At 40.0% G+C, this 27,987-nt stretch overlaps 1 protein-coding gene across 4 annotated transcripts in view; it reads right to left on the bottom strand.

The window, feature by feature from the left end:
- The window catches only part of LOC127451245 (protein CLEC16A-like), a 111,331-nt gene that overhangs the window by 2,676 nt on the left and 80,668 nt on the right, over positions 1 to 27,987 (bottom strand). For 3 of the 4 annotated variants that reach the window (XM_051715776.1, XM_051715775.1, XM_051715779.1), the window contains 4 exons: positions 24,652 to 24,803; positions 21,984 to 22,188; positions 20,928 to 21,068; positions 12,652 to 12,792 (listed from right to left, as the gene is read on the bottom strand). In XM_051715776.1, the coding sequence (XP_051571736.1) occupies positions 12,652 to 12,792; positions 20,928 to 21,068; positions 21,984 to 22,188; positions 24,652 to 24,803 (639 nt within the window). Of the gene's footprint in view, positions 1 to 1,839; positions 1,938 to 12,651; positions 12,793 to 20,927; positions 21,069 to 21,983; positions 22,189 to 24,651; positions 24,804 to 27,987 lie in introns of all 4 variants that reach the window. The other variant, XM_051715778.1, reaches the window with a different exon arrangement.

Consider the following 27,987-nt stretch of genomic DNA (forward strand, 5'->3'; position numbering starts at 1 on the left):
TTCTACTCCTAGATAATTAATCTAATGATTTATATGAAGAATTTATTTGAACATTAAATTGAATGAAACCCTTAAATTAGTCTTATTTTTATTCCTTAATTTTAATTAATCTTATTTTGAATTCGTTAATTTGTCTTATTTTTATTCCTTATTCACTAACCGCCCACAATCTGGTGTCGTTGTCGTTCCTTTCCACACCATCATGACTCCTTTCTATTTAATTAGGCTCATTTTAGATTGCACTTCATTTAAAAAATAAAAAAAACTCTATTTGCCCGGTGCAATAAATATCATGCTATTATCGCCCAAGGAAAGCAGGCGGTAAATGTTTTTTTTTTTTAATTTAAAACAGTAATTTATCAAATAATGATGAAATGATGAAGAAGAGCATTTGCAAGTGCACTTTCGGCATGATAAGGAGATGATTCAGGTGTCTGTATCACAGAAGTGGAGTGATGCTGTACGGTCCCGGCAGACTGCATCTGGTCTCTTGCATTCTCTGCTATATAGCTCTCAGAACCAATCTGCAAGACTGGAATAGCACCGTGCAAATTCCATTCGGCACAGATTTTGTGGGCGCGTTTGTGCTTTTGCCTGATTTGCATAATTGCTTTAGTGAGGTGCTGGGAATTCACCATTCATTCTTAGAGAATTCCCCCCACAGTGTTTGAAATCGTAAAAAACAGCCCTCAAAATGTAAAAAAAAAAATGGCTTCAGAAATCAACTTCAGGGGGCAAATATTGACCTCTTATTACAAAAGTTAATTTTGGACACTGATCCCATCCATGCAATTTAGGAGAAAGACAACTTTGTGAGGTGGCTCGTAATGTATATTTGTGTGCTGTGATAGAGAGTTAACTGGTGTGAGAGTTTATCAATTCTGGCAAGATTGACATATAAGTTAATCACTGATATTGGCGAGGGGTGGAGACAACTGAGCATATTATAACTATTGCCATAAAGTAAACAGAAATGCTTATGAATTAAACATATGACTGAAGTGGGAGGGACGCAAGATATGTCAAGAATGACATGACAGTGAGTCAGATGCATGTAAAGCCTTTCTGGTAAGAAGCTGTCTGCAAAAATCATGAATAAGAATCTAAATGGAGGAACCTGAGTGGCAGAGTGCCATTGAACTGAAAAGGTGAAGATATAAACGGGTGAAGCTGAAAAACAGGATATAGAAAGTTCTTTCTCTTTCTGGGGTGCGATTCATTCATTGGTCCTTTGGAATAATGTTATGCCACACTTGCTAATAAATACCATGCACTTTCAAAGAGAAGTTTTGAAGTATTTTAAACAGATGTTTACATTTAGAAATACCAGTCACTTTGACACACGTGAAAGTAAGAGCACATTTCTCATGGTTTTCAATAAACAAAGCTTTAATTTAAAGGCTTTTGCTTTAATGGTTAAAAAAAGAAATGTCTGTCTATCTGTCTATAATGCATTTAATATATATTTAATACAGATATCTTAAATGGATGAGTTGGAATTCATCCAAAGATTTTTTTGGTCACTATATAATTCCTCAATGTCCATTTGTGTTTTTTCATATTTTTGATGACTGTTTTATTCCTATTTTTCATATTTTATTATAACAATGAACAATGAACAATGAGCAGCTGTGTCAAAACTGATCCTGTATGAATACAATTAAATTAAATCCACTAATGCTATTTATTTCCTGAGCAGTTGCATTATACCAAGCTTACAAAGGTCACACACACATGCACAAAAGCTAATTTAGTAATTGTCTTTGTTTAGTAGCACAAAACTAAGCGGGAGGGGTACTCTGCGTAGTCAATCTAAGTAAAAGGGTCACACGGACATGCCTGTTACGTGTGGATGGAGCTCTAAACCCACTCTCCACCGTGCCTGTCATCCTCTGATAGAGAAAACACGCACCTCCGGCCTTCCCTGCCAGACCTGGCTAGAGAACAGAGGAACAGATCAAAGGATAAACATTGGAACACATCCTATGGCCAAATGCATTTAGCATCTAATACGAAGGGTACATGGAGCTAAACCTACAACTTGTACTACCGTTACATGACAAGACAGAGATACACAAGCACAGAGTAGATTACCAGCTAGCATAACATGCAAACACACCCTTTCATATCTACATAAGCAAACAAAACAGGAGGCTTATGGGAACATCTTAATTAAAACGAATTTGCTCATCCGAGAAGTGACATTTGGTTGGCACACATGCTCCAGAGATGAGCCTTGGTGATCATGCAAGTGACACAGGTTCGAGTCCAGCCTGCAACATGTCCTGATTTTCACTCCTAATGATTTCCTGTTACTCTTCACTATCTATTTGTCCAAGAAAAGAGGCAAAGGACCCAAAATAAAATCTAAATGGAAAAAATAATCAGCTGGTCACCAACGGTTTGACTGTTAAAACAGAACATAAACTGATTGGATTGTGAAAAGTGGACCTTCCCAGAGACAGATGAGACGGGTCACTGATACACTAATGAAGTGGGATAAACTGTAATGCTAATATGGTGACTGTATGAATGGAAGTCCTGGCTTAGATTTAAAAAAGCCAATTGTTTACTCAAGAACGCGCATGCGCATTAGCTGGACCAATCTGAAAAAAAATAGTTTTTTTTTTTTTCGCGATCCAAGCTAAAGAAGCACAGTTTATAACAATACTGTAGGCAGATTTTACTGCTGATTTGAAATATGTTGCTCGTAATCTTGACCAACCGTTTTAGAGATTTCAGTCTTTCCTCATTCAAATAGATAGGAACTATACTTATATGACAACATAACATGAAAAATATAGGTGCAGAGGATCTGACTGTGGCCTTTCATAGCAGAATCGAACCAGACCTGAATGAGAATTGGTGATTGATTGTGGAGGAATACTCCCGTCCTGCAACACCCCCAGGAAACACTTTTGAGGTGGCTTGTTAAACATTGGGATGGGAGGCTTAAAGGTGCTGTAAACGATTTTAGCCGTTCTGGAACTTCCCCAGACTTAGTCATTGAATTAGCCACATCCCCTCTTTAAAAAATCCTGAACTCCAAAGACATGCGCACACACAGATACACCTGAAGACAGCTGTATTGGAGCACATGGACGGGGGAGTGTTTTTTTTTATTTTTTATTTTAAAGGAGGGATGAGTCTAAATTATTTTTTTTGTGGTTGTAAATATTATGCAACAAATGCTGTTGATTGCGCTTAACTTGTATTGAACCCGGAATATTCCTTTAAGAATTAAAAAACAAAGGTTCTGACCACGGCCTGTGGACATCTTTTTCCCCGCTGTTTACAGAGCCTAGGGCTATTACAGCGACAGGTGTGATATTTCATGGCACTAATTTCAGTGATATCTGACAGGTAATGGGGCGTTTTCAGAATGTCATTTAATATAAAAATTACTTACAGCACCTTTAAGGTCGGGTTTACCTTTAATAGCATCTCAACAAATTCCAATAATAATGCTTCTTTTTCCAAATCTAGTATTATTTGCTATAATTATCATAACCATTACTGCCTTAACATTAATAAGCATTAAATTATGTGTTATTACTATTGGCAAGAAAGGCTGCATTACCTACAAAAGTAGCCAAAAACAATGGCTAAATAGCCATTTGTCTATTGGTCCTAGACTATTTAAAACTATTTTCCCAGCCCAAACGGCCTAGCTGGCATCTGTCATTTTAGAGACAGAGCAAGTTTTTACATTTTGAAAGATTATAAAGACACTTTTTTTCTTCTGTGGAATAGTCTGCAGATGAATTGTGCACAATAAGACCAGGAACATGTTTTAAAGGTGCTATATGTAAGATTGACAACAAGCTTTTGAAATGGGTACTGCAGTCCATATTCAAAATATTGGAGAGTTGTCTGCCCCGCCCCAGACTCAAAGCTCATGTGGGTTGTCAGAATGTTGACATGCAAGTTAGCCAACTCAGCATCCGTTTTAAAGGATTTCTGGGCTTAAAGCTGTCTCCATCTTCCAAAGGCATCTCCAATATTTATAATTGTTTTACTATGCCTCTGGTTATGGTGTTTTTTAGACGGATGGCGAGGCTTTTTAGGTCGGATGGAATCTGTTATCTCTGATCCAGTTCACTTGCTGGCTTCCATGGCTGCAACACGCAGTGTTGTTTGCCTGCAAACTTGTTCAAATCTGGCAACCAGGCGGTGTCAAAATACTACTGGTGAGTGGGCAGGATCACACAGGCCAAAACATAAAAAGAATTACGGCCTGGAATGGAAACTTCAAAGTAGAATATACTGGCTATAGCATTGTTATCGGAGAAGCCAGTATTTCAACTTAGCATGTTTCCTAATTCTCTAATGACATTTTATGGTGATTTTATGATTTAGTACAGAAAAAATATTACATATAGCACCTTTAAAAAGTTAATAGAAAGTTAATAGGGTCAATTTGATTTCATGTTGACTTTAATTCTTTACATGATGCAAAGGTGTGTTCACATTTATATACAGTACGTGTCTGTTATGATAGAGGCAGAGGTACATGTACATTTCTCGCCACAAATCCACACCTTCAAAACAACACGTCACCTGCTGCCGTGCCTGCTGTTTCTAAGAACTCCTCTTCAAAAACCAACGAAGCATTAACCAACACTCAATGTGGTCAGCTCTCACTACTTCACTTTGGGTTTTGTAGCTGTGACAGTACCCCTTATCCAAACATGGTCTTTAAACTTATAGATCACTTGTCTTCATAGAAAAGAATCACAAGCTCTGTCTTTTCAATTTGAAGAGTTTGTTAAATGATACGTGAACTGTTAAATGAACTGTTTCACTTCAGACAAACCCCTAAAGGTCACTCTAATTCAAACAGATCTTTATAGTGAGTCAGAGAATAAAAGGAAGAGAGATACATAATGAAAGCGGGAGGGAAAAAAAAGCCTATGACCGTATTAGTGAATCGCCCCCGTCATACAGACAGAAATCTGTGGGAGACTTCACAGAGGCCACAAGACTCTACTGCTCTGTTCAGAGAAGTCAACCACCAGAATGGTTCCTGGGCTTTTGTGGTTTGATAACTTTGCGAGCTTTCAGGTTTTTCCAAAATCACACCTGACCACCAGCGATCTGTTCAGAGATGCAGTGTGAGAGAGAGACAGAGCAGCCTACTGGCTCTGGGTCCCAGCATTGATTAATAACAGCCTTTCAGAGGTGAAAACAGCTACCCAGAGAAGCTCATTCAGTGACATGGCTACTCAGCAATCACATCAATTCCTAAGAGGTTGTTTGGGGGAATATTTAGCTGGTAGTTGTAAAACAATTTAACATTTAAAGATCTGTTTGACCATTACTTACCAGAGAATTTTGTCCAGTAGGGTTGTACTAAATTTGAATGACAAAATAGGCTGCGATTTCTTACAAACACTCAAAGGCGTAAATGGAAAAATATCATAAAAAGAAAATATACACTCAAATATGTTTACATTTGTTTGAAGAATTAGCTGAGAATTGGAGGAGAAACTATATAAGTGAATAAGTTTTGGTGCTGTTATTCTTCAAGCTTGTAGTAAAAGAAATGTAGGAGTGTTAAGAGTCTTAAAGAAATGTTCCAGGTTCAATATAATAAAATAACTTGGACTTACCCCTTCATTTATATATATATATTAAAAAAAAAAAAAAAAAAACAAACAACAAAAAAAAAAACAGTAAGGCACTTAGAATGAAAGTGAATGGGGCCAGTCCATAAATGTTAAAACATACACTGTTCCAAAAGTATAGCCACAAGATGCAAAACAATTATGTTCTAACATGACTTTAGTGTGATGAAACCAGAAATTTACTGCTGTAACAGAGTTTACCAGATTACAGATTTTACTGCTGTTACATCAACATGACAACGAAACTGTAATATTGGATATAACTTTACACAGATAAGATTAGAAAGAGATTTTATCAAACTAAAATCATGTTAACACTAGGGCTATCAATTGATTAAAATTTTAAAATTAAATTACATAATGTGCTAATTAATTAATCGCATATCAATATCTACTAAGAAAGGCACCCAAATAAAGGTCATTTACAATATAATAATTAAAATAATTATACATACTGTATAATATATAATAATATAAATTCAGACAATTAAATTACATTACACACACACACATGTTAATTGTTGTTCTATGTACTCATTCGTCAGATGGGCGCTTTTGGAGCATCTCATTTTGGTTGCGTCATGCTTCACTTTTCAGCACCTCAAGTTATAAGTGTTGTATTTTCACAATGCTGTGTCAAGTTAAATGTAGATTGAAACTATGAAAAACATGTCTTGAAATCCCTGCATTCTGTTGTGCTCCGTCCAGCTGCCTTTGAGCGCAAAAGCGTGTCTGTGGAAGGCTGTAAGCTGCCTGCTTGTTGGTTTGACGAGGCATGTTGTCTCTACAGCTGGCACGCTGACTGCCCCCTACTACATCAAGGTGGTCAAGCTTGAATTGCTCCAGTGGTAGGAACTTTTCTTATTACTGAATTTACATGCAGGTCGCGGGCATGATTAATTGCATTCATTTTTTTAACGTGTTAATTTTTATATAATTAAATCACACTAAATTAACATGTAAAACGAAAGCCCTAGTTAACACGTATAATGTTTAGGTCTTGTGGCTATATTTTTTAAACTGTATTTTATCGCTTATGGACTGACTCCATTCATCCTATTCAGTAAGTGCCTTACTGTAATGAGTTTTGTGAGTAAAAAGTGGTGTCAACATTTTTTTTATTTGTAGTAATCAACATGATGCCACAAATGCTGTCAAAAGAGCTCAAGATGATTTGAAGCCAGAACATTATCAAAATCAAATCAAATCACTTTTATTGCCACACAACCATACACACAAGTGCAATAGTGTGTGAAATTCTTGGGTGCAGTTCCGAGCAACATAGCAGTCGTGACAGTGATGAGACATATACTAATCTACAATAAACATCAAATTTACACAACACAATTTAAAATCTAATATACACATAATTACACACAACACAATATACAAATAATAACATACAATGTACATTATACAATACACACATATAGAATACACATTATACAATTAAAAAAATTAGTATATATAGTATATATAAAATATATATATATAGTCGGTTGATAGTCAGTTGCCAGTGTGTTGTTAAGAGAATTCATTACAGTCCAGTGTGAGATAATAAGATTAATAAAGTGCAGTGCTGATGTATATTGATCGTGAGAGATCAAGAGTTCAAAAGTCTGATTGCTTGGGGGAAGAAGAGGTCATGAAGTCAGCTGGTGCGGGTCCTGATGATACCGCCTGCCTGATGGTAGCAGTGAGAGCAGCCCATGGCTTGGGTGGCTGGAGTCTCTGATGATCCTCCGAGCTTTTTTCACACACTGCCTGGTGTATATGTCCTGGAGGGAGGGAAGCTCACCTCCGATGATGTGTCTGGCAGTTCGCACCACCCTTTGCAGGGCTTTGCCGTTGTGGGCGGTGCTATTGCCGTACCAGGCAGTGATGCAGCCAGTCAGGATGCTCTCTACAGTGCTGGTGCAGAACCATGTGAGGATGTGGCGGTTCATTCCAAACTTCCTCAGCTGTCTCAGGAAGAAGAGGCGCTGATGAGCCTTCTTCACAACGGCCTCAGTGTGGACGGACCATGTGAGTTCCTCAGTGATGTGGACACCCAGGTACTTGAAGCTGCTGACTCTCTTCACTAGTGCTCCATTGATGGTGATGGGGCTGTGTTCTCTTTCTCTTCTCCTGAAGTCCACCACAAGCTCCTTTGTCTTACTGTCATTGAGGGAGAGGTTGTGCTCCTGACACCAGCATGTCAGAGTGTGCACCTCCTCTATGTAGGCTGTTTCATCATTGTCAGTGATCAGAGCTACCACCGTCGTATCATCAGCAAACTTAATGATAGCATTGGAGCTATGTGTTGCCACACAGTCATGTGTGTACAGGGAATATAGGAGTGGGCTAAGAACACAGCCCTGCGGGGCTCCAGTGTTGAGGGTCAGTGATGACTGCCCATTCTAACCACCTGGCATCTGCTTGACAGGAAGTCCAGGATCCAGCTGCACAGCGAGCTGTTTAAGCCCAGAGCCCGGAGTTTCTCAACAAGCTTGGAGGGCACTATGGTGTTGAATGCTGAGCTGTAGTCTACAAACAGCATTCTCACATAAGTGTTCTTTTTTTCCAGGTGGGAGAGAGCAGTGTGTATTGTAGATGCAATGGCATCATCAGTGGAACGGTTGTTGCGGTAAGCAAACTGCAATGGGTCCGGTGATGGAGGCAGCACAGAGCAGATGTAATCTCTCTGACGGGGGTCAGGGCAACAGTCATTTAAGCAAGTGATTTTGGATTGCTTTGGTACAGGCACAATGGTGGACATTTTAAAGCATGTGGGGACTACAGACAAAGAGAGGAAAAGGTTGAAAATGTCCTGATGACGTGGCCCGGAATGCCGTCTGGACCCACGGCTTCACGGATATTCTCCCAATGGAAGGATTGGGTTACATCCGCTACAGAGACGGAGAGTGAACTAACCTCTGTAGGTTCGGCCGCGAGAGCTCTCTCTGCGAGGGCTGTGTTATTTCCCTAGAACCGTGCAATGTTGTTTCGGAGCTCGCAATGCAGCAGCCATACTCAGCGCCATCTTGAGTCCAAACAAAAAGTGTTTCATTAGTTGAAACATGAACTATAATAGTGCAGTGAAAGTTCATAACCCTCATTTATTTAGAGAGGCTGTGACTACTGAACTGACTGTTAATGCAACAGTGATATCTGTAGGATTCGATACAGATACTGGAGAAAAGATCAGTGAATGTACTTGTGTATCTACAGTGGAAAATGTATCATCAGCAATTTAGCTAGGAAGCTTTATCATAGTAATTTCAGAATGCCAACTTAATTCCACAATGGAGACACAATCCACAGAAATGAAAATATGTGGGGGAAAAAAATCACAATGTTTTTATAACAGGTGGCGACTGACTGGAAGAGAGGCTAACTATTATATTGTGCTGTGAGAGACACAGTGACCTGCATTGTTTACTGCGAATATACAATGGAACACAGTTTAATTATTCCAATTCTGTAGGGACAAAAATTATATACATTCACCGGCCACTTTATTAGGTACACCTATCCATTTATTCATGCGATTATCTAACCAGCCAATCGTGTGGCAGCAGTGTAATGTAAAAAACACGCAGATATGGGTCAGGAGCTTCAGTTAATGTTCACATCAACCATCAGAAAGGGGAAAAACTGTGATCACAGTGATTTTGACCATGGCATGTTTGCTGGTGCCAGACATGCTGGTTTGAGTATTTTGTAACTGCTGATCTCCTGGGATTTTCACGCACAACAGTCTCTAGGGTGTAAAGAGAATGGTGCAAAAACAAATAACATCCAGCGAGTGGCAGTTCTGTGGGTGAAAACGGCTTGTTAATGACAGAGGTCAGAGGAGAATAGACAGACTGGTCCAAGCTGACAGAAAGGTGACAGTAACCCAAATAAACACGCGTTACAACAGCGATATGCAAAAAAGCATTTATGAACACACAACACGTTGAACATTGAGGTGGATGGGCGAAAACAGCAGCAGAAAACCCCTCTGTGTACCACTACTGTCAGTTTAGAACAGGAAACTGAGGCTGCAGTGGGCACCATCTCACCAAAACTGGACAGTAAACAATTGGAAAAACATCACCTGGTCTGACAAATCTGGATTTCTGCTGAGGTACGCAAATGGTAGGTCCACTGCAACCTCAGTTTTCTGTTCTTGGCTGACAGAATTGGAGCCCAACGTGGTCTTTTGCTGTTATAGCCCATCCGCCTCAAGGTTCGACTTGTTGTGCATTCTGAGATGCTATTCTGCTCGCTACAATTGTACAGTGGGGTTATCTGAGATACCGTAGCCTTTCTGTCAGCTCGAACCAGTCTGGCAATTCTCCATTGACCTCTCTCATCAACAAGGTGTTTTCGTCCACAGAACTGCCACTCACTGGTTGTTTTTTGTTTTTTGCACCATTCTCTATACACTCTAGAAACTGTTGCACATGAAAATCCCAGGAGATCAGCAGTTACTGAAATACTCAAACCAGCCTGTCTGGCATCAACAGTCATGCCACGGTCAAAATCACTGAGATCACATTTTTTCCCAATTCCGATGGTTGATGTGAACATTAACTAAAGCTCCTGACCCATATCTGCGTGATTTTATACATTACACTGCTGCAACATGATTGGCTGATTAGATAATTGCATGAATAAGTAGATGTACAGGTGTACCAAATAAAGTGGCCAATGAGTGTGTGTGTGTGTATTTATATATATATATATATATATATATATATATATATATATATATATATATATACACACACATACACACACAGTTGTGCTCAAAAGTTTGCATACCCTGGCAGAAATAGTGAAATTTTGGCATTGATTTTGAAAATATGACTGATCATGCATATTTAATCATGTCTTTTATTTAAGGATAGTGATCATATGAAGCCATTTATTATCACATAGTTGTTTGGCTCCTTTTTAAATCATAATGATAACAGAAATCACCCAAATGGCCCTGATCAAAAGTTGACATACCCTTAAATGTTTGGTCTTGTTACAGACATACAAGGTGACACACAGGTTTAAATGGCAATTAAAGGTTAATTTCCCACACCTGTGGCTTTTTAAATTGCAATTAGTGTCTGTGTATAAATAGTCAATGAGTTTGTTAGCTCTCACGTGGATGCACTGAGCAGGCTAGATACTGAGCCATGGAGAGCAGAAAAGAACTGTCAAAAGACCTGTGTAACAAGGTAATGGAACTTTATAAAGATGGAAAAGGATATAAAAAGATATCCAAAGCCTTGAAAATGCTAGTCAGTACTGTTCAATCACTTATTAATAAGTGGAAAATTCGGAGATCTCTTGATACCAAGCCAAGGTCAGGTAGACCAAGAAAGATTTCAGCCACAACTGCCAGAAGAATTGTTCGGGATACAAAGAAAAACTCACAGGTAACCTCAGGAGAAATACAGGCTGCTCTGGAAAAAGATGGTGTAGTTGTTTCAAGGAGCACAATACGACGATACCTGAACAAAAATGAGCTACATGGTCGAGTTGCCAGAAAGAAGCCTTTACTGCGCCAATGCCACAAAAAAAGCCTGGTTACAATATGCCCGACAACACCTTGACACGCCTCACAGCTTCTGGCACACTGTAATTTGGAGTGACGAGACCACAACAGAGCTTTATGTTCACAACCATAAGCGCTATGTTTGGAGAAGGGTCAACAAGGCCTATAGTGAAGAAAATACCATCCCCACTGTGAAGCATGGTGGTGGCTCACTGATGTTTTGGGGGTGTGTGAGCTCTAAAGGCATGGGAAATCTTGTGAAAACTGATGGCAAGATGAATGCAGCATGTTATCAGAAAATACTGGCAGACAATTTGCATTCTTCTGCACAAAAGCTGCGCATGGGACGCTCTTGGCCTTTCCAGCACAACAATGACCATAAGCACAAGGACAAGTTGACCCTCCAGTGGTTACAGTAGAAAAAGGTGAAGGTTCTGGAACGGCCATCACAGTCTCCTGACCTTAATACACCTCAAACATGCGGTTCATGCAAGACGACCAAAGACTTTGCATGACCTGGAGGCATTTTGCCAAGACAAATCGGCAGCTATACCACCTGCAAGAATTTGGGGCCTCATAGACAACTATTACAAAAGACTGCATGCTGTCATTAATGCTAAAAGTGCCAATACACAGTATTAAGAACTAATATATATATATAATAAATACATTTTAAAATAAATTTTCATGGCCAGACAAATGAATGTATTATATTCAAATACCCAAATTCAGAGGATGTTTGTGTATTAGTGTGTGAAGCCTTATAGTGTTTCAGTCAAACAGGATGAAGAAATGTCTGGGTGAGCTTGAGTGAAGTGGAGTGGAAGCATAAACCTCCGTACACACATGCAGCGACATTACCGCTTGATGTTGCTAGTCTCTGTACTGTGAAGTCGCTATTGGGCGTTCCTACTGCTGTCACTCTAACGCCATGTCTTTTGAAAATATGATCACAGATGAGGCATTTTGCTAGTATAACTACGATTTCATTCTAATTTGACAAGGAATCAGTTCTATTGGCCCTAAAAATGAACATTCTGCTGTGGAGTGTTTTTATATGAACTGCAGCAGTGCTCATTACATCATATAATTAATAAGATGAATGAACTATCAATGTACGAATCAAACTCAATCAGACTGCCAACAATTTCTTTTCCACGCATAATTTTGTATTATATCCATGTATGTGTTTACAAAAAATCATATAGAACAGTGAAATCGCTCACAGAAACTTCTCCTCTGTCTTGCCTGTACTCGACTTCAGTATTTCACAGAAGACAGATGATGTGAGCTCCACTGACACCGTCTTCACTCCTATTGGTTGTCGCTCCCAAAAGTCACTCCTCATTTGCATACAGTTAAATGCTCACCACGCCCACATCTAGTCGCCAGAAGTCACCAGCTCTCATTGACAATGAATATGACCAGCTGCATTGTCGCTGGAAGTCACTGCATGTGTGTATGGGCTAAATGGTTGAGCAAAAGGGGAGGTCTGGTGTGTGTTACCTGTTTGATTCTGTGTGACAGTGTTTGTGGACACACTGCTGGTTGTAAGCGAGTCGCAGGGTCCAGTGCCGCCACTAGAAGGGGTTGAGGAGGAAGAGGCAGGTGTGGTGCTGTGCTGGGCAACATGAGCAACAGCAAAACCTGGAACACCACACAAGCACAAACATAGTTGCTTAGACATTGATAGCAAAATTACTGATTGTCCTGGCACATTTTCTATATCAGGCTTGAAACAACAAAAAAAGTTGGAACCATGGTCTAGTGGTTAATATGTGTACTTCAGCACATATTGGGCTGTAGCGCTCATGTGTTTATGGTGGGGTGGGCGTGACCGAGTGATGTCTGTGGAGAGCCAGGCCGGGAGAGGAAGAGCGGTAAGGATTGACACCTGTGGGAAATCAGGAGGAGAGAGAGTGATGCACGCAGCAGTGTTGATGTGTGTTTTGTGTTATGCTGAAAAGCAAATCTTTGTGTGACACTGAAAAGTGCGTCAAATAAAAGACTACGTGAATTGTTTATCCAACTCCCACTTCATTCTTCACGAAGAGAACTGGTGAAATGTCAGTGTTCCAATCTTATTTTCCCTTCACTGTCTCCATCCAATAAAGTGGAAAACAAAATGATCAAACACACTTCATAGAAACATCCTGATTACTGGCATACAAATATTTCAGATCTCTAAATTTTGCCACAAATGCCAAAACCCTCCTCCAAATGAATATGAATTGAGCCAGACTGCGAGTACACCAGGTCTTTCGAAACACTCGGCACTAGACTAAGAGTTCTGGGAACCACAATGCCTTTTACCTGAACCAACAACACATCATCAAAAGGGACTGAGAGGCTATTCTTAGTCATCCACTTCTCTATACAGAAAACTCGCATTAGTCAAATTAAGAGCCACCTAAATCCAACCAGAATCTCAAAATATCAATAAATTTTTACATATTGAGAACACTGGTTTGATGTGTTTTGGTGCTAATTTTGTTGACAGCGAAGGAAAAAATGGACAACTTTAGTTTGGATCTTCAGTGGAGGCCGAAACTGCCAAAAATGTGACATTGATGATGAGTGTGGCACAACTTTTGTCAAGAAAAATCATCAGAACTAGACAAATACAGTTTGTAGACAAACTTTGAGGTTGGCTTGAAAGAACCTGGTCTGAAAGATTAAAAAAGACTTAAAAGCTTAATTCATTAAGTTAGTTAATTAGTTACAGCAGTTAGTTAGTTCCAGACAGACAGAAAGATAGATAGAAAACACTGATAGAAAGATAGATGGATAGATAGCATGTTTTAGCATTTAGCATGGTGTTGCTAGCATGTTTTAGAACTTAGCTAGGCATTGCTAACATGTTTTTGCATGTTACTAGCATGTTACTAGCAATTTTTAGCACTTAGATACTTGGTTTCTAGGCTGTTACCAGGGTGATACTCAAAAGGCTCCTTGCTAGCCTGTAACATGAGCTAACACGGAAGTCTCTACGATGTCCTGGTGCTGCGATATGTGTTTTGCTACTCGGTTACTAAGATGGTCCCATCTGGTTGCTAGGCAGTTACCAGAGTGATACTCAAAAGGCTCCTTGCTAGCCTGAGTCAAATGAGCCAATCCGGAAGTCACTACGATGTTCTGGTGCAGAGATGTGTTTTAAGTCATTGAGATGGGCAAACCCAAAGAAGTGCGCAATTGGGTGGGTGGAAGTACGGTATCTGGGCAGGTGCGGCCCCAAATTGATAAAACCGCAGCGATTGCAGCCTGCCCGAGACCTAAGATCAAAAAGGAGGTGAGACAGTTCCAGGGGCTGGCTGGCTATTATAGCAGGTTTGTACCTAATTATTTGACCGTCACCAGCCCACTGACTGATCTGACTGAAAAGGGGGCACCAGATCCGGTCCAGTGAAAAGGAGCCGTGTCAGCAGGCATTCATGCGGGTGAAGGCTGCACTTTGCGACGGGCCGTTATTGCACTCTCCTGACTTCACTCTCCCTTTTATCTTGCAGACAGATGCATCAGACAGGGGGGTGGGAGCAGTACTGTCCCAGATGTTGGAGGGGGAGGAGCGCCCCGTGCTGTACATTAGTTGTAAACTCTTACTGAGGGAGACTAAGTACAGCACAGTGGTGAAGGAGTGTTTGGCCATCAAGTGGGCAATCCTCACCCTCCGATACTAACTGTTGGGGCATGCTTTCATCCTCTGTTTGGACCACACCCCACTCCAGTGGCTCCATCGCATGAAGGATACCAACGCACGGATCACCTGTTGGCATCTAGCTCTCCAGCCTTTTCAGTTTGAGGTGGTACACAGGCCGGGAGCACAGATGGTTGTTGCGGATTTCCTCTCCAGAAATGGGGGGGGGGGGTAGTAATGACAGGCCAGATGGCTCCCCGGCCTCAGTGGGTATGTGGTGAGGTACGTGTGGCCGAGCGATGTCTGTGGAGAGCGAGGCCAGGAGAGGAAGAGCGGTAAGGATTGACACCTGTGGGAAATCACCTCTAACAGCTGTTTTGTGTTGCAGTGAGAGCTAGAGAGGGATAAATGGGCAATCCAAAACGAGAGTGACGCACGCAGCAGTGTTGATATGCGTTTTGTGTTATGCTGAAAAGCAAAGCTTTGTGTGACGCTGAAAAGTGTGTCAAATAAAAGACTATGTGGATTGTTTATCCGGCTCCTGCTTCCTTCTTCTTGAAGAGAACTAGTTAACTGTCACAGTGTTCCAATCTTATTTTCTCTTCACTGTCTCTATCCAATAAAGTGGAAAACAAAATTATCAAACACACTTCACAGAAACTTTACTTCCTGATTACTGGCATACAAATATTTCAGATCTCTAAATTTTCCAACAAATGACAAAACCCCTCTCCAAATGAATATGATTTGAGCCAGGCTGCGAGTACACCAGGTCTTTCGAAACACCTGGCACTAGACCAAGAGTTCTGGGAACCACAATTCCTTTTACCTGAACCAACAATACGTCATCAAAAGAGACTGAGAGGCTATTCTTAGTCATCCACTTATCTATACAGAAAACTCGCATTAGTCAAATTAAGAGCCACCTAAATCCAACCAGAGTCTCAAAATATCAATAGATTTTCACATATTGAGAAAACTGGTTTGATGTGTTTTGGTGTTCATTTTGTTGACAGTGTAGGAAAAAATGGACAACTTTAGTTTGGATCTTCAGTGGAGGCCGAAACTGCCAAAAATGTGACGTTGATGATGAGTGTGGCACAACTTTTCTTCTCTCTTCTTAAAGGGATGATTAACCCAAAAATGACAATTCATAATTTACTCACTTTCATGAACCTGTTTAAGCCATCCCAACCTGTTTGAATTTCTTAATACAAAAAATATGTTAGGCAAAACTGACAGCACCATCATTATCTTTTCCATACAATGAAAGTGACTGAGGCTGTCAGTCCCTAACAGTCTGCCTTACATCTCCTTTTGTGTTCCACAGAAGAAAGTCAAATAGGTTTGGAACACAATGAAGGTAAGTAAATGATGACAGACTTAAAATTTTTGGGTGAATTATCCACTTAACAAAACACAATAGCATATTTTTTCAACATGTACCTAATGATCATAGGTTTAGAAACAAAAAAAGAAGAAATGTGAAGTCCAAAAAGAGGTTTTATATTCTGACAGCACAGTCGGCTGAGAGGAAGCATTACCTAGAAACCTGGCTAAGACAAAACAAAACTGTAAATAGAGAAGCACTAGAGAAATTCTGAGGAAAACAAAATTAGGATGTGCAATTTGCGAGAAAACTAGTCAAATTCTGTGCAGATCTCAATGGAGAGTGAGGTAGCAAACCCCTTTTAGTATTGTGGTCTCTCTCTTTACACTATCAAGTTATAAGTTGAACAAATGAAAAAGCAAAAGAGAAATAAACAACAACAAAAAAATGCAAAGAAACTATAGCATATTTTAAAAGAAAGCTGAACCTCTGATGTTGTGAACAATTTCTTATAAAACCAAAATTAAATATAGTGACACATAAGCCTTTTGCCACCATGCCACCACTGGTCTGAAAGACCAAAAAAAAAAATAAATAAAAAAAATAAAAAAAGATTTAAAAGCTTAATTCATTTTTAAGTTAGTTTGGTAGTTAGTTAGTTACAGTAGTTAGTTAGTTAGTTCCAGACAGACAGACAGATAGATAGAAAGACTGATAGACTTATAGATAGATAGATAAATAGATAGATGGATAGATAGATAGCATGTTTTAGCATTTAACATGGTGTTCCTAGCATGTTTTATAACTTAGGCATTGCTAACACATTTTAGCATGTTACTAGCAAGTTTTAGCATATACTTGGTTGCTAGGCAGTTACCAGGGTGATACTCAAAAGGCTCCTTGCTAGCCTGAGTCACATGAGCCAACCCGGAAGTCTCTACATTGTTCTGGTGCTGAGATACACTATATTGCCAAAAGTATTCGCTCATCTGCCTTTAGACGCATATGAACTTAAGTGACATCCCATTCTTAATCCATAGGGTTTAATATGACGTCGGCCCACCCTTTGCAGCTATAACAGCTTCAACTCTTCTGGGAAGGCTTTCCACAAGGTTTAGGAGTGTGTTTATGGGAATTTTTGACCATTCTTCCAGAAGCGCATTTGTGAGGTCAGACACTGATGTTGGACGAGAAGGCCTGGCTCGCAGTCTTCGCTCTAATTCATCCCAAAGGTGCTCTATCGGGTTGAGGTCAGGACTCTGTACAGGCCAGTCAAGTTCTTCCACACCAAACTCGCTCATCCATGTCTTTATGGACCTTGCTTTGTGCACTGGTGCGCAGTCATGTTGGAACAGGAAGGGGCCATCCCCAAACTGTTCCCACAAAGTTGGGAGCATGGAATTGTCCAAAATCTCTTGGTATGCTGAAGCATTCAGAGTTCCTTTCACTGGAACTAAGGGGCCAAGCCCAGCTCCTGAAAAACAACCCCACACCATAATCCCCCCTCCACCAAATTTCACAGTTGGCACAATGCAGTCAGACAAGTACCGTTCTCCTGGCAACCGCCAAACCCAGACTCGTCCATCAGATTGCCAGATGGAGAAGCGTGATTCGTCACTCCAGAGAACGCGTCTCCACTGCTCTAGAGTCCAGTGGCGGCGTGCTTTACACCACTGCATCCAACGCTTTGTATTGCACTTGGTGATGTATGGCTTGGATGCAGCTGCTCGGCCATGGAAACCCATTCCATGAAGCTCTCTACGCACTGTTCTTGAGCTAATCTGAAGGCCACGTGAACTTTGGAGGTCTGTAGCGATTTACTCTGCAGAAAGTTGGCGACCTCTGCGCACTATGTGCCTCAGCATCCGCTGACCCCGCTCTGTCATTTTACGTGGCCTACCACTTCGTGGCTGAGTTGCTGTCATTCCCAATCGCTTCCACTTTGTTATAATACCACTGACAGTTGACTGTGGAATATTTAGTAGCGAGGAAATTTCATGACTGGACTTGTTGCACAGGTGGCATCCTATCACAGTACCACGCTGGAATTCACTGAGCTCCTGAGAGCGGCCCATTCTTTCACAAATGTTTGTAGAAGCAGTCTGCATGCCTAGGTGCTTCATTTTATACGCCTGTGACCATGGAAGTGATTGGAACACCTGAATTCAATTATTTGGATGGGTGAGCGAATACTTTTGGCAATATAGTGTATGTGTTTTGCTACTTGGTGTTCTGCTGCAGAGATAGGTGTTTTGCTACTCGGTTGCTAAGGTGATCCCATCTGGTTGCTAGGCAGTTACCAGAGTGATACTAACAAGGCTCCTTGCTAGCCTGAGTCAAATGAGCCAACCCGGAAATCTCTACAATGTTCTGGCGCAGAAATATGTGTTTTACTACTCGGTTGTTAGGGTGACCCCATCTGGATGCTAGGCAGTTGCTACGGTAGTACTAATAAGGCTCCTTGCTAGCCTGAGTCAAATGAGCCAACCCGGAAGTCTCTATGATGTTCTGGTGCAGAGATATGTGTTTTGCTACTCGATTGCTAGGTTCATACCATTTGGTTGCTAGGCAGTTACCATGGTGATACTAACAAGGCTCCTTGCTAGCCTGAGTCAAATGAGCCAACTCAGAAGTCTATACAATGTTCTGCTGCAGAGATATGTGTTTTGCTACTCGGTTGCTAGGGTGATCCCATCTGGTTGCTAGGCAGTTACCATGGTGATATTCAAAAGGCTCCTTGCTAGGCAGAGTCAAAAGACCCAACCCGGAAGTCTCAACGATGTTCTGGTGCAGAGATATGTGTTTTGCTACTTGGTTGCTAGAGTGAGCTCATTTGTTGCTAGGCAGTTTCCAGGGTGATACTAACAAGGCTGCTTGCTGGCCTAAGTCATACGAGCCAACAATGAAGTCTCTATGATATTTTGATCCGGAAATATTTATCTAAACCAATTTGAATGGAAGTCAATGTGTTTTGGTTGCTAGGGTGCACTAAATGGCTGCTAGGGTGTGGCTAAGTATTTTCCAGCATGATATTTAAAGGATCCTTGCCGGTCTGAGTCAAATAAGCCAAAGTTGAAGACTCTATGATGTTGTGGTGCAGAGATATGCGTTTTGCTATATGGTTGCTAGGGTAAGTCCGTCTGGTTGCTAGGAAGTTACCAGTGTGATAAAAACAAGGCTCCTTGCTAGTCTGAGTCAAATGACCCAACCCAGAAGTCTCTACAATGTTTCCAATATGAAACTTAAAGACTGATTGGTAGCCCGAGTGAAATGAGCTCGTCTCTACAACACTCTGATTGGGAGATATGATAAGACACATTTTTTGAATTGTCTTGTCATAGTAGGAAAGAGCCAACCCGGAAGTCTCTATGATGTTCTGGTGCAGAGATATGTATTTTGCTATTTGGTTGCTAGGATGAGCTCATCTGGTTGCTAGGCAGTTGCCAGGGTTATACTTTCAAGGCTGCTTGCTATCCTGAATCCAACAAGCCAACGTTGAAGTCTGTATGTCATTCTGATCCGAAGATATCGCTCTGAGCCATTCTGAATGGAAGTCAATGGGGTTTGGTTGCTAGGGTGCTCTAAATAGTTGTTAGGGCATGGCTAGCCAGTAACCAGAGTGATTCTTATTGGCTGCTTAATAACCTGACTGAAAAAGAGTCAATCTCCAAGTCTCTACGACATTCTGTTCTGAAGATATCCTTCTGAGCCATTTTGAATGGAAGTCTATGGGGGTGGTTGCTAGGGTGCTGTAAATGGTTGCTAGGGCGTGGCAACGCCATTTCCAAGATGATACTTAAAGACTGATTTGTAGCCTGAGTGAAATGAGCCTGCCCCCATGTATGTATGACATTCTGATTGGAAGATATGATCCCACAAAATTCTTGCATTGACTTATCATAGTAGGAAAAAAAATGGGACATTTTGAGACGTTTTTTTGCCCCCCAGGGGTGCACCGTACCCCCCATCCCTTAGAAAAGTCATAGCACAGGTGTCCTCAATAGGCTGGTCATTTTGACACATTTGTGGGTCTACAACAAATGATCAGGATGAGTTAGGTGCTGAAAAATTGTACGGAAGAAGAATAATAAGTATGTGAGATTATAATAGTGATGCTTTGCTTCGCAAGCACCACTAATAAGTATGTGAGATTATAAAAGTGATGCTTTGCATCGCAAGCACCACTAATAAGTATGTGAGATTATAATAGTGATGCTTTGCTTCACAAGCACTACTACTAATAATAATAATAGGTATGTAAGATTATAAAAGTGATGCTTTGCTTCGCAAGCACCATTAATAAGTTTAAATAGTAGATCAGTAATAGAGAACAGCACTTGAATATATTTTTGATATCTTGTGGAAAATCTTGTGAACAGGAAGCTTGCTTTAAAATGGCAATAAATGACAAACAACAAATTAATGTTTTTCATTACCTTTAGCAATAAACATATACACAATCAAACATACCCACAACACATAGAAAACAGTATAGAAAAAATATTAGTAGGTTTTCTGGGTATTCTAAACATACTAAATAATGCACAAACAGTAAGTGTAGTTAGTATGGTAGTATGCCATTGCAAACATAGCCTCTGAATTGTTATTGTGTGCTTTCACGCAAAATGTGTGGTTTAGGGCCATGTGTCTCGCTTAAAATGAGAAAGGTGTAATATTTTTATAATCATTGTTCTGAAGAACATGGCATAAAACGTCTGAGCACTTGACACAAGCCTTTGGAACATTCCAGTGTAAATCTGGATTACAGCTGGCCTCTTAATCTTTTGTGATTGCCTCCTTAATCATTCACAGAATTACCTGGAACTTTATCAACAGACGCAAAGACTGGGCCTCGTCTGGACTGGTCATAGAAACGGAAAGGCATCTGAGACGATGCAACAGATGGCTGGCTGAAGCCCAGCACCTCAGTGGAAGGCTGAACAGGAAGGTCCAACAGAGCTGCAGGATGCATGTTTATGGAAAGAACAGGAAGGACAGATATAAAAGAGAGATGTAGATATTGATTTAGTTTCTGTAGCTTTTCCTCTAGTTACTTATTAAAGGAATAGTTTACCCAAAACTGGAAATTCTGTCATCATTTACTCCCCCTAATGTTGTTCCAAAGCTGTCTGATTTTCTTTCTTCTGTGGAAGCGTAGAATGTACTGGTCGCTCTTCTCCATGCAATTACAATGAACAGGGACTGAAGCTTTCAAGCTTCAAAAAGGATGCAAAAGCACCAGAAAAATATCATAAAAGTAATCCAAATGACTCCTTGGCATGAAAATGAGAGACAACCGATTCGTCAACAAATCTATCTTTTGAGTCATATCTTTTCAGACCAATTCTGTGAGCTGGATCAAATGATTCACTGAAAATATCAGACTTAAAATAATTATCCATTCATGAATTAGACATCACATGACTTTAGAAGACGTCCATTTGCATCCCTTTTGAAGCTTCAAAGCTCCAGTTTACATTTAATGTAATGGAAAAGACAAAAGTGTTCCACAAAGGAAAGAAAGTCATATCGGTTTAGAACGACATAAAGGTGAACAAATGATAACAGAATTTTCATTTTTGGGTGCACTGTTCCTTTAAAACTAAGAATAACTGGATAAGAATAGTTGATTGATGAATGCAATCCAAGAAAAGAGCAAATCCCCTTGTAATGCCCTAGGTAATCCTGACAATTAATCTTATGCATCTGACATCCATTAATCTTAAAAATGTTATGCATAATCTGAACTGTTAAGTATTACTGAAGTCTAATGAAATGGCCCCACTCCAACTCCTCCTCCCCAAAAGACAGTTTATGGATTTGGCAGCAAACAGCAGTTTACAGTTTATAACTGGCAGGCATCCAAGTACTGACCTGCTATCCTCTGCATTTTCATGCGTCTGGCCTGGATGCGGCCCTTGGCCAGTCGCTGTTTGGCGATGATGCAGCGAATGTGGTCGGCGAAGATGAAGTTGGCCTGCAGAATGGGGACAGGCTTGGCGTGGGGGTTAGATGTAGGCTTATGAATGATTATATTCAGAGCCCTGCTGTCATCTTCCACCCCTGAAACTTGCATGTCCTGTGAAAATAAGCATGATAATTATCTGCACAGTCCATACAGTTTGCCTTTTTAAATTAAATCATCAGGAACATTTGAATATGGACATTACAGAATATAACCATTCAAGCATTCTAGACTACTGATTAAATTATCATTGCTTTTATTGCTCAATTACAGCTGTGCCTAATTCAAAACTGTCATGAGCTGACAGGTAATTGCAAATGCGGTGGCGTCACAAGTCCAAACATCACCAAAAGTGAGATGCTGAAAACAAGATAATGTCCCTCCTTTAATCCTAATTTTTAAGAATTTAGTACAAACAAACAGGCCTATCCATCTCAAAAATGTAAGCAGCAAAATTTATTATAATTCATAATTTAAAAGTTGCCTTTTTATGTAATTGTGGTTTAAAAAAATGAAAAGCTTAGAAAAATAGAAAAGTTACATTATTATAGTTAAAATTTTGTACCATGATTAGGTGAGATAGTGTGATTTGGTTTGAAAAGTTTGGGAACTATGTGTCTAAAGGCTCACACACCCTTGCACAGTGAAATTCTGCAGGTGAAATAGTTATCCCAACAGGAATCAGCGAGATCAGCCTGATGGACTTCCAGTGGCAAAGATATTTCCCTATGAAAATTTCACATAGGATTAAAATTTGGTGAACTTTGGAAGATTAATTTGCATAGTTGACCAATAGCAAATCTGTGTGGGGCGGTCCATCACACCTGCTTAACATCCGGCCATGCCTTCTTCGCCTGAGACTTTTCACCGTGCATGGGTAAATGAGACTGAGCCATAAAGGGTCACAGCACCCCCATGTTTTAGCACAGTTGAGCTATCACATATTTTTAAATGATGCACTCAAAGTGGGTGTGATCAGCAGTGGAGGGGAGAAGGGGGAGTGAACCCAACAACTGTCTGATCCAGTCACACAGCTTTATTTTAATAATGCAGTTAACTGGGATCTGGGTAGCTCAGCGAGTATTGATGCTGACTACCACCCCTGGAATCCAGGACATGCTGAGTGACTCCAGCCAGGTCTCCTAAACTACCAAATTGGCCCGGTTGCTAGGGAGGGTAGAGTCACATGGGGTAACTTCCTCGTGGTCACGATTAGGGGTTCTCACTCTCAATGGGGCACGTGGTAAGTTGTGCGTGGATTGCAGAGAGTAGTATGAGCCTCCACGTGCTGTGAGTCTCCGCAGTGTCATGCACAGCGAGCCATGTGATAAGATGCATGGATTGACGCTCTCAGAGGCGGAGGCAACTGAAACTTGGTCTCTGCCACCTGAATTGTAGTGAGTAACCACGCCACCATGAGGACCTACTAATTAGTGGGAATTGGGCATTCCAAATTGGGAGAAAAGGGGATAAAAAAAAAAAAAAAATACAAAATAATGCAGTTAACAGCATCAAAGATTCTCACAATTGCTCATAACAGAATGAACAAATAAATTATACACTGTTTTGTAAGCTCACAATACATTACCCACACTGGTAATTTATATCTGCAATTTAATACACAAATAAATGCCAAGCCAGGTACTCTGTAGCGAAAATATGTTAATATTTTTTACACTTTAATAACATTTGAGACTTATTCCAAGATGATGATTTACAAATATAAGTGCTTAGATTGGAAGGGATGGATGGATGGATGGATGGATGAACGGACGGAGTCCCAGTCAGAGACACTGCACATCACCACATATCTCAAAACACTCACGTAAATAAATGCGTGCTGCACGAACATTTAAAAGGTGTTGCCTCTGAATGAAAGCCTGTCCTGTCCCTCTGTCAGCAGCGCTGGGAGGACTTGCATCACAGTACAATCAACACTCTCAACTGACTGATGGCGCTTGAGAATTTGAAGCGCTGGTCATGTGCATGGCAATGAATCGCTTGTCAAAGGGTAAAGACCACGCCTTCTCATGAATAATATCGAGAACGACCTGTGACACTGACTCGATGTTCATTTCAAACCCGGAAGACGAAAATAGTCTGAAAAATCCCTAAATTAACACTTTTCCTCTTAAAATGAAAAATATTGAATGTTGACATTCTCTGCTCTTGTGTGCAAGGCATATATACCTGTTAACATCTCAAAAAATGTGTTTTGTTACATGACCCTTTAAGGTATTTTCATCCATATGGGTTGGTTTAGGATATTTAGGATGCTTAGTTAATTTTTTCTTAAATTTAGGGCACTTTGTTTAATGCAGTGCATATGCACTACTGTAACTTAAAACAGCAAGAGCAGCCAAAGCGAGATTTACAATTCAGAGATTTTTGGACATGTTCTTTAGGGGAAGCCCACAAATCCTTTCCTTTACTACATGTATTAACCCTGAAATCTGATAAAGGCCTATTTTCACTTCTGTGCAGAACAGGGTCCTGACAAAAAGAAGGAAAAAGTGCACATTTGCATTGTTTGTTTGCGCGTCATGCTTGCAATGTAGAAGTGAGGGTGAAGCAGACCTGCAGAAGGCCAGCAAACTTGACAACACCCCAACCCAGACGCTTGGAATCGGGTTCCACCAGACTCATCTGGTACACGTCCACAGCCAGGAAGCGCTGGGCCTGAAGCCCATCTTTACTCACTACCATGCAAGCAATAAGATCACTGTTATCTAGAAAAAGAAGACAAAAAGGCTCAAGTTAAATTGATAATTTCAACTTACATATATCTATAAAACACAAGACATAAATGTTCAGGCTCTGAATAGGAACACTGTGCAACCACTTTGTAAATGTGTTTAAATAAACAATAAAGAAAACTTCATCATGATTAATGGCACAGTTGCCCACACGTATATTTGGACACTTTGGCCACACTTAAAAATGTGTGAATGTCATAGCATTAGGATATCAATCCATGTGGCATCTGCAAACAAATGATGCTAGAGATTTCTCAGAGCTAACATTCCGAGCCAGTTTTGCAATGATTTTAATCTACTGGTCCCAAGGCCACAGGAGGTTTTAGAAGTTTTACAGTACAGCATGTACGGTAGGTGGCACAAAGCTCCTTTCAGCTGGTCTGGCCCTTCGCCTATCACGGATGAGAAGAAGAATGACTTTTATTGCTTTTATGTCAGACAACCATGAAATGGCAATCCCAAAGACAAGCAAGTAATTTCTCTAATGAGCAGATTGAAAAAAGATTTCTCTACAAGCTGTAGCAGCGGTGACGAGTTTGTTGTTGATTTGCTCAACAAAAAAGAAAACATTCTAGACACTTCACAAACTATTTCAGTTCATCTGCTGGACAAGTTGACTAGTAGTATCATGTAGACAGTCTGAGTGGTGATTAGAAAGAATCGAGTGTAAAAAATCTTATTAACGGTTAAAACATGTTCTCAATTGAAACAACATTGATTATATTACTAAACACAAAACCCATCTTCAGTCTGACACATTATTAGATACTTTACTGCTAACAACAGCACAGCTGTTAATGAGTGTTAACAATAGCACAGCAATAACGATTAGTTCTGATAAATTTTGTGGAGAAACCACCACGTTGTTGGCACACAGAGTGCCCTGCAAGTCACAGCAATAGTATTAATACTATTAATATTTGGTGAAGTAAAACACTTAACATCAGTAAATTGTTTATTTAGAAAAGTGATACAAAGGCAAAGGTGCCGCAATATATATATTATGAGAGAAATAGCGTAAGATTAAACGCAAAGGCAAAAAATGCAGCAATATGGAATACATTATGAAGACAATCCACATAAGATCAGATATTTTTTAAAGGGTATGCAAAGGCAGTGATGCAGCAATATCATTTACATGTTAAGAGAATCCATATGCTAACTTTTTTTTTTTTTTCAGATTTTAAAGCATTAGATGCAAATAAAAATACACATCCTCACTGCTGGTTCAGGATTTCTTCCTCAAGTTACTTCAGCGTTTAATGTCGGTGGTCAATACAGCTTTCTGTGGTTTAGCGATACCAGTTGCGCTGGTTTTGGTAACAGCAACGGCTCCTGACCCGTGATCCAAAGCACATATTTTATTAGTCAGGGCATTTCATTGCCGGGCGAAGATTTTTTTTTTTTTTTGACACATTCACTGTAAAAAAAATAAAAAATAAATAAAATAAAAATCACTCTTTGTCGGTGGGCTTATATTCGTTCCAGGTGTGAATGGCTTCATAGGAATCCATCGTTTCTAATCAAAATATTTATCAAGGTGAGAAAATCATGGCAAAAAGTTAGCATTTGGTGTACAAAGGCCTTTAGTGCGATATTTTGTTATCTGACACAATTTCAAGTGCGGCTTAAGTGTCCAAATACTTTCAGGGGTCACTGTTCTGTACAAAATATCACATTGTATATGCCTCTGATTGTATGCTTCATTAACTTACAAGCATTACAATTTAAAAAAAAAAAAAAACACATATACCATTTCCAAAGAAATAGTACGACTTGCACAGATAAATATACTCATCCATTTCCTATTACAAAGTGCAAACAAAATGTCACCTTAGAGTGAATTCAATCATATTAAAGTGTGAAACTGAGTGAGTGTTAACCTGGCATAAAATCAAACAGTTTAACATGAGGGAGTTTTCAAAAACACTCCATTGAGTCATGACCTCCACAGTTTATGGCATCAACTAGAGCAGGGGGGTGGGTGGGGAGGGGAAGCAGGTCACAGACGACTGAAATTGGTTTCAGGTAGACAGACCAAAACTACTAATAACTGAAACAGCACTGTCACACCAGAGTTCAACAGAGTATGACTTTGTAACAGTTTCTCTTTGTGCACTTCCTAAGAAGTCACACTTTTTTTTTTGAGGAGGTTTTGAGGAACTACTTCCGAAGGCAGAGTGCTGCTCTTCCATTTAACACATAGCCAAATGTACTGACAGCGAGTTGTGTCGCCTCTGGGTAATTTACGTGCTCTAATACCAAGGAATACACTTCCATGCAGCTACCCACTGATTCATCTTCCCAACAGAATAGAAATCGTTTTTAGCATACTGAAAGCCACAAATAGCACGAGGCACTGCTGCTCATATCCTAAGAGCAATCAGAATACATTTTACTGTTGGTTAATTCTGGTTGTGTTGGTTGATTCATAATATAGTTGTTTTAAAAAAGGAAACAAAACAAACTGCTTTCCATACAGTGCTTTTAAATTAGATAATGCCTCTCACTTACACTGGCATAGAAAAAACGCAGGGGCCAACTAAAGAAACTAGAACATGTGAAAATAATCTTGAAAACATATGAGTAACTAAGTACCACCATGCGGATATTAAATATACCCAGGAAAGCATCATTCTGTTGAATTCCAAGGGATTATATACAACATGCAAGTGTGTTTAAACAAACACTTATTAACAGAAGAGATTTCAGCTCTCAACCAAATTGGGGGTGGGGTGTTTCATATAAAAGTACCATGTGACTAAGTGTTTAAGGTGAGAAACTTTTGCTGAGAACTTCCTCTAAAAGCATTCACATGTCAAGTGTGTAATAATGATTATACATATGCATGCAAAAAAGAAAGCGAGTGTGGCATAAAATGTTTAAGCATGCAGTTGCATATCGTTCAGTTAATATAAATTATTTAAAACATTGACAGAAAAGAGTGGAAAATATTCAGTAAGAATTTATGTAAGTTTACACAATGCATTGTGATCTACTGTTTTGTGTGCATATATCATTTCCTGCATGTCTAAAAATAAACCACGTTGACAGGCACGTCAGTATCTCAGGTCTATCTGTCTGTCTATCTGGCTGTCTCTCTTGTCGCTTTAGAACGAGGCGCTTGCTCCATCTACTCACTCATGAGCCACTGCTG

The sequence above is a fragment of the Myxocyprinus asiaticus genome, chromosome 14 (assembly GCF_019703515.2).
Source record: "Myxocyprinus asiaticus isolate MX2 ecotype Aquarium Trade chromosome 14, UBuf_Myxa_2, whole genome shotgun sequence".
NCBI classification, from domain to species: Eukaryota; Metazoa; Chordata; class Actinopteri; order Cypriniformes; family Catostomidae; genus Myxocyprinus; species Myxocyprinus asiaticus.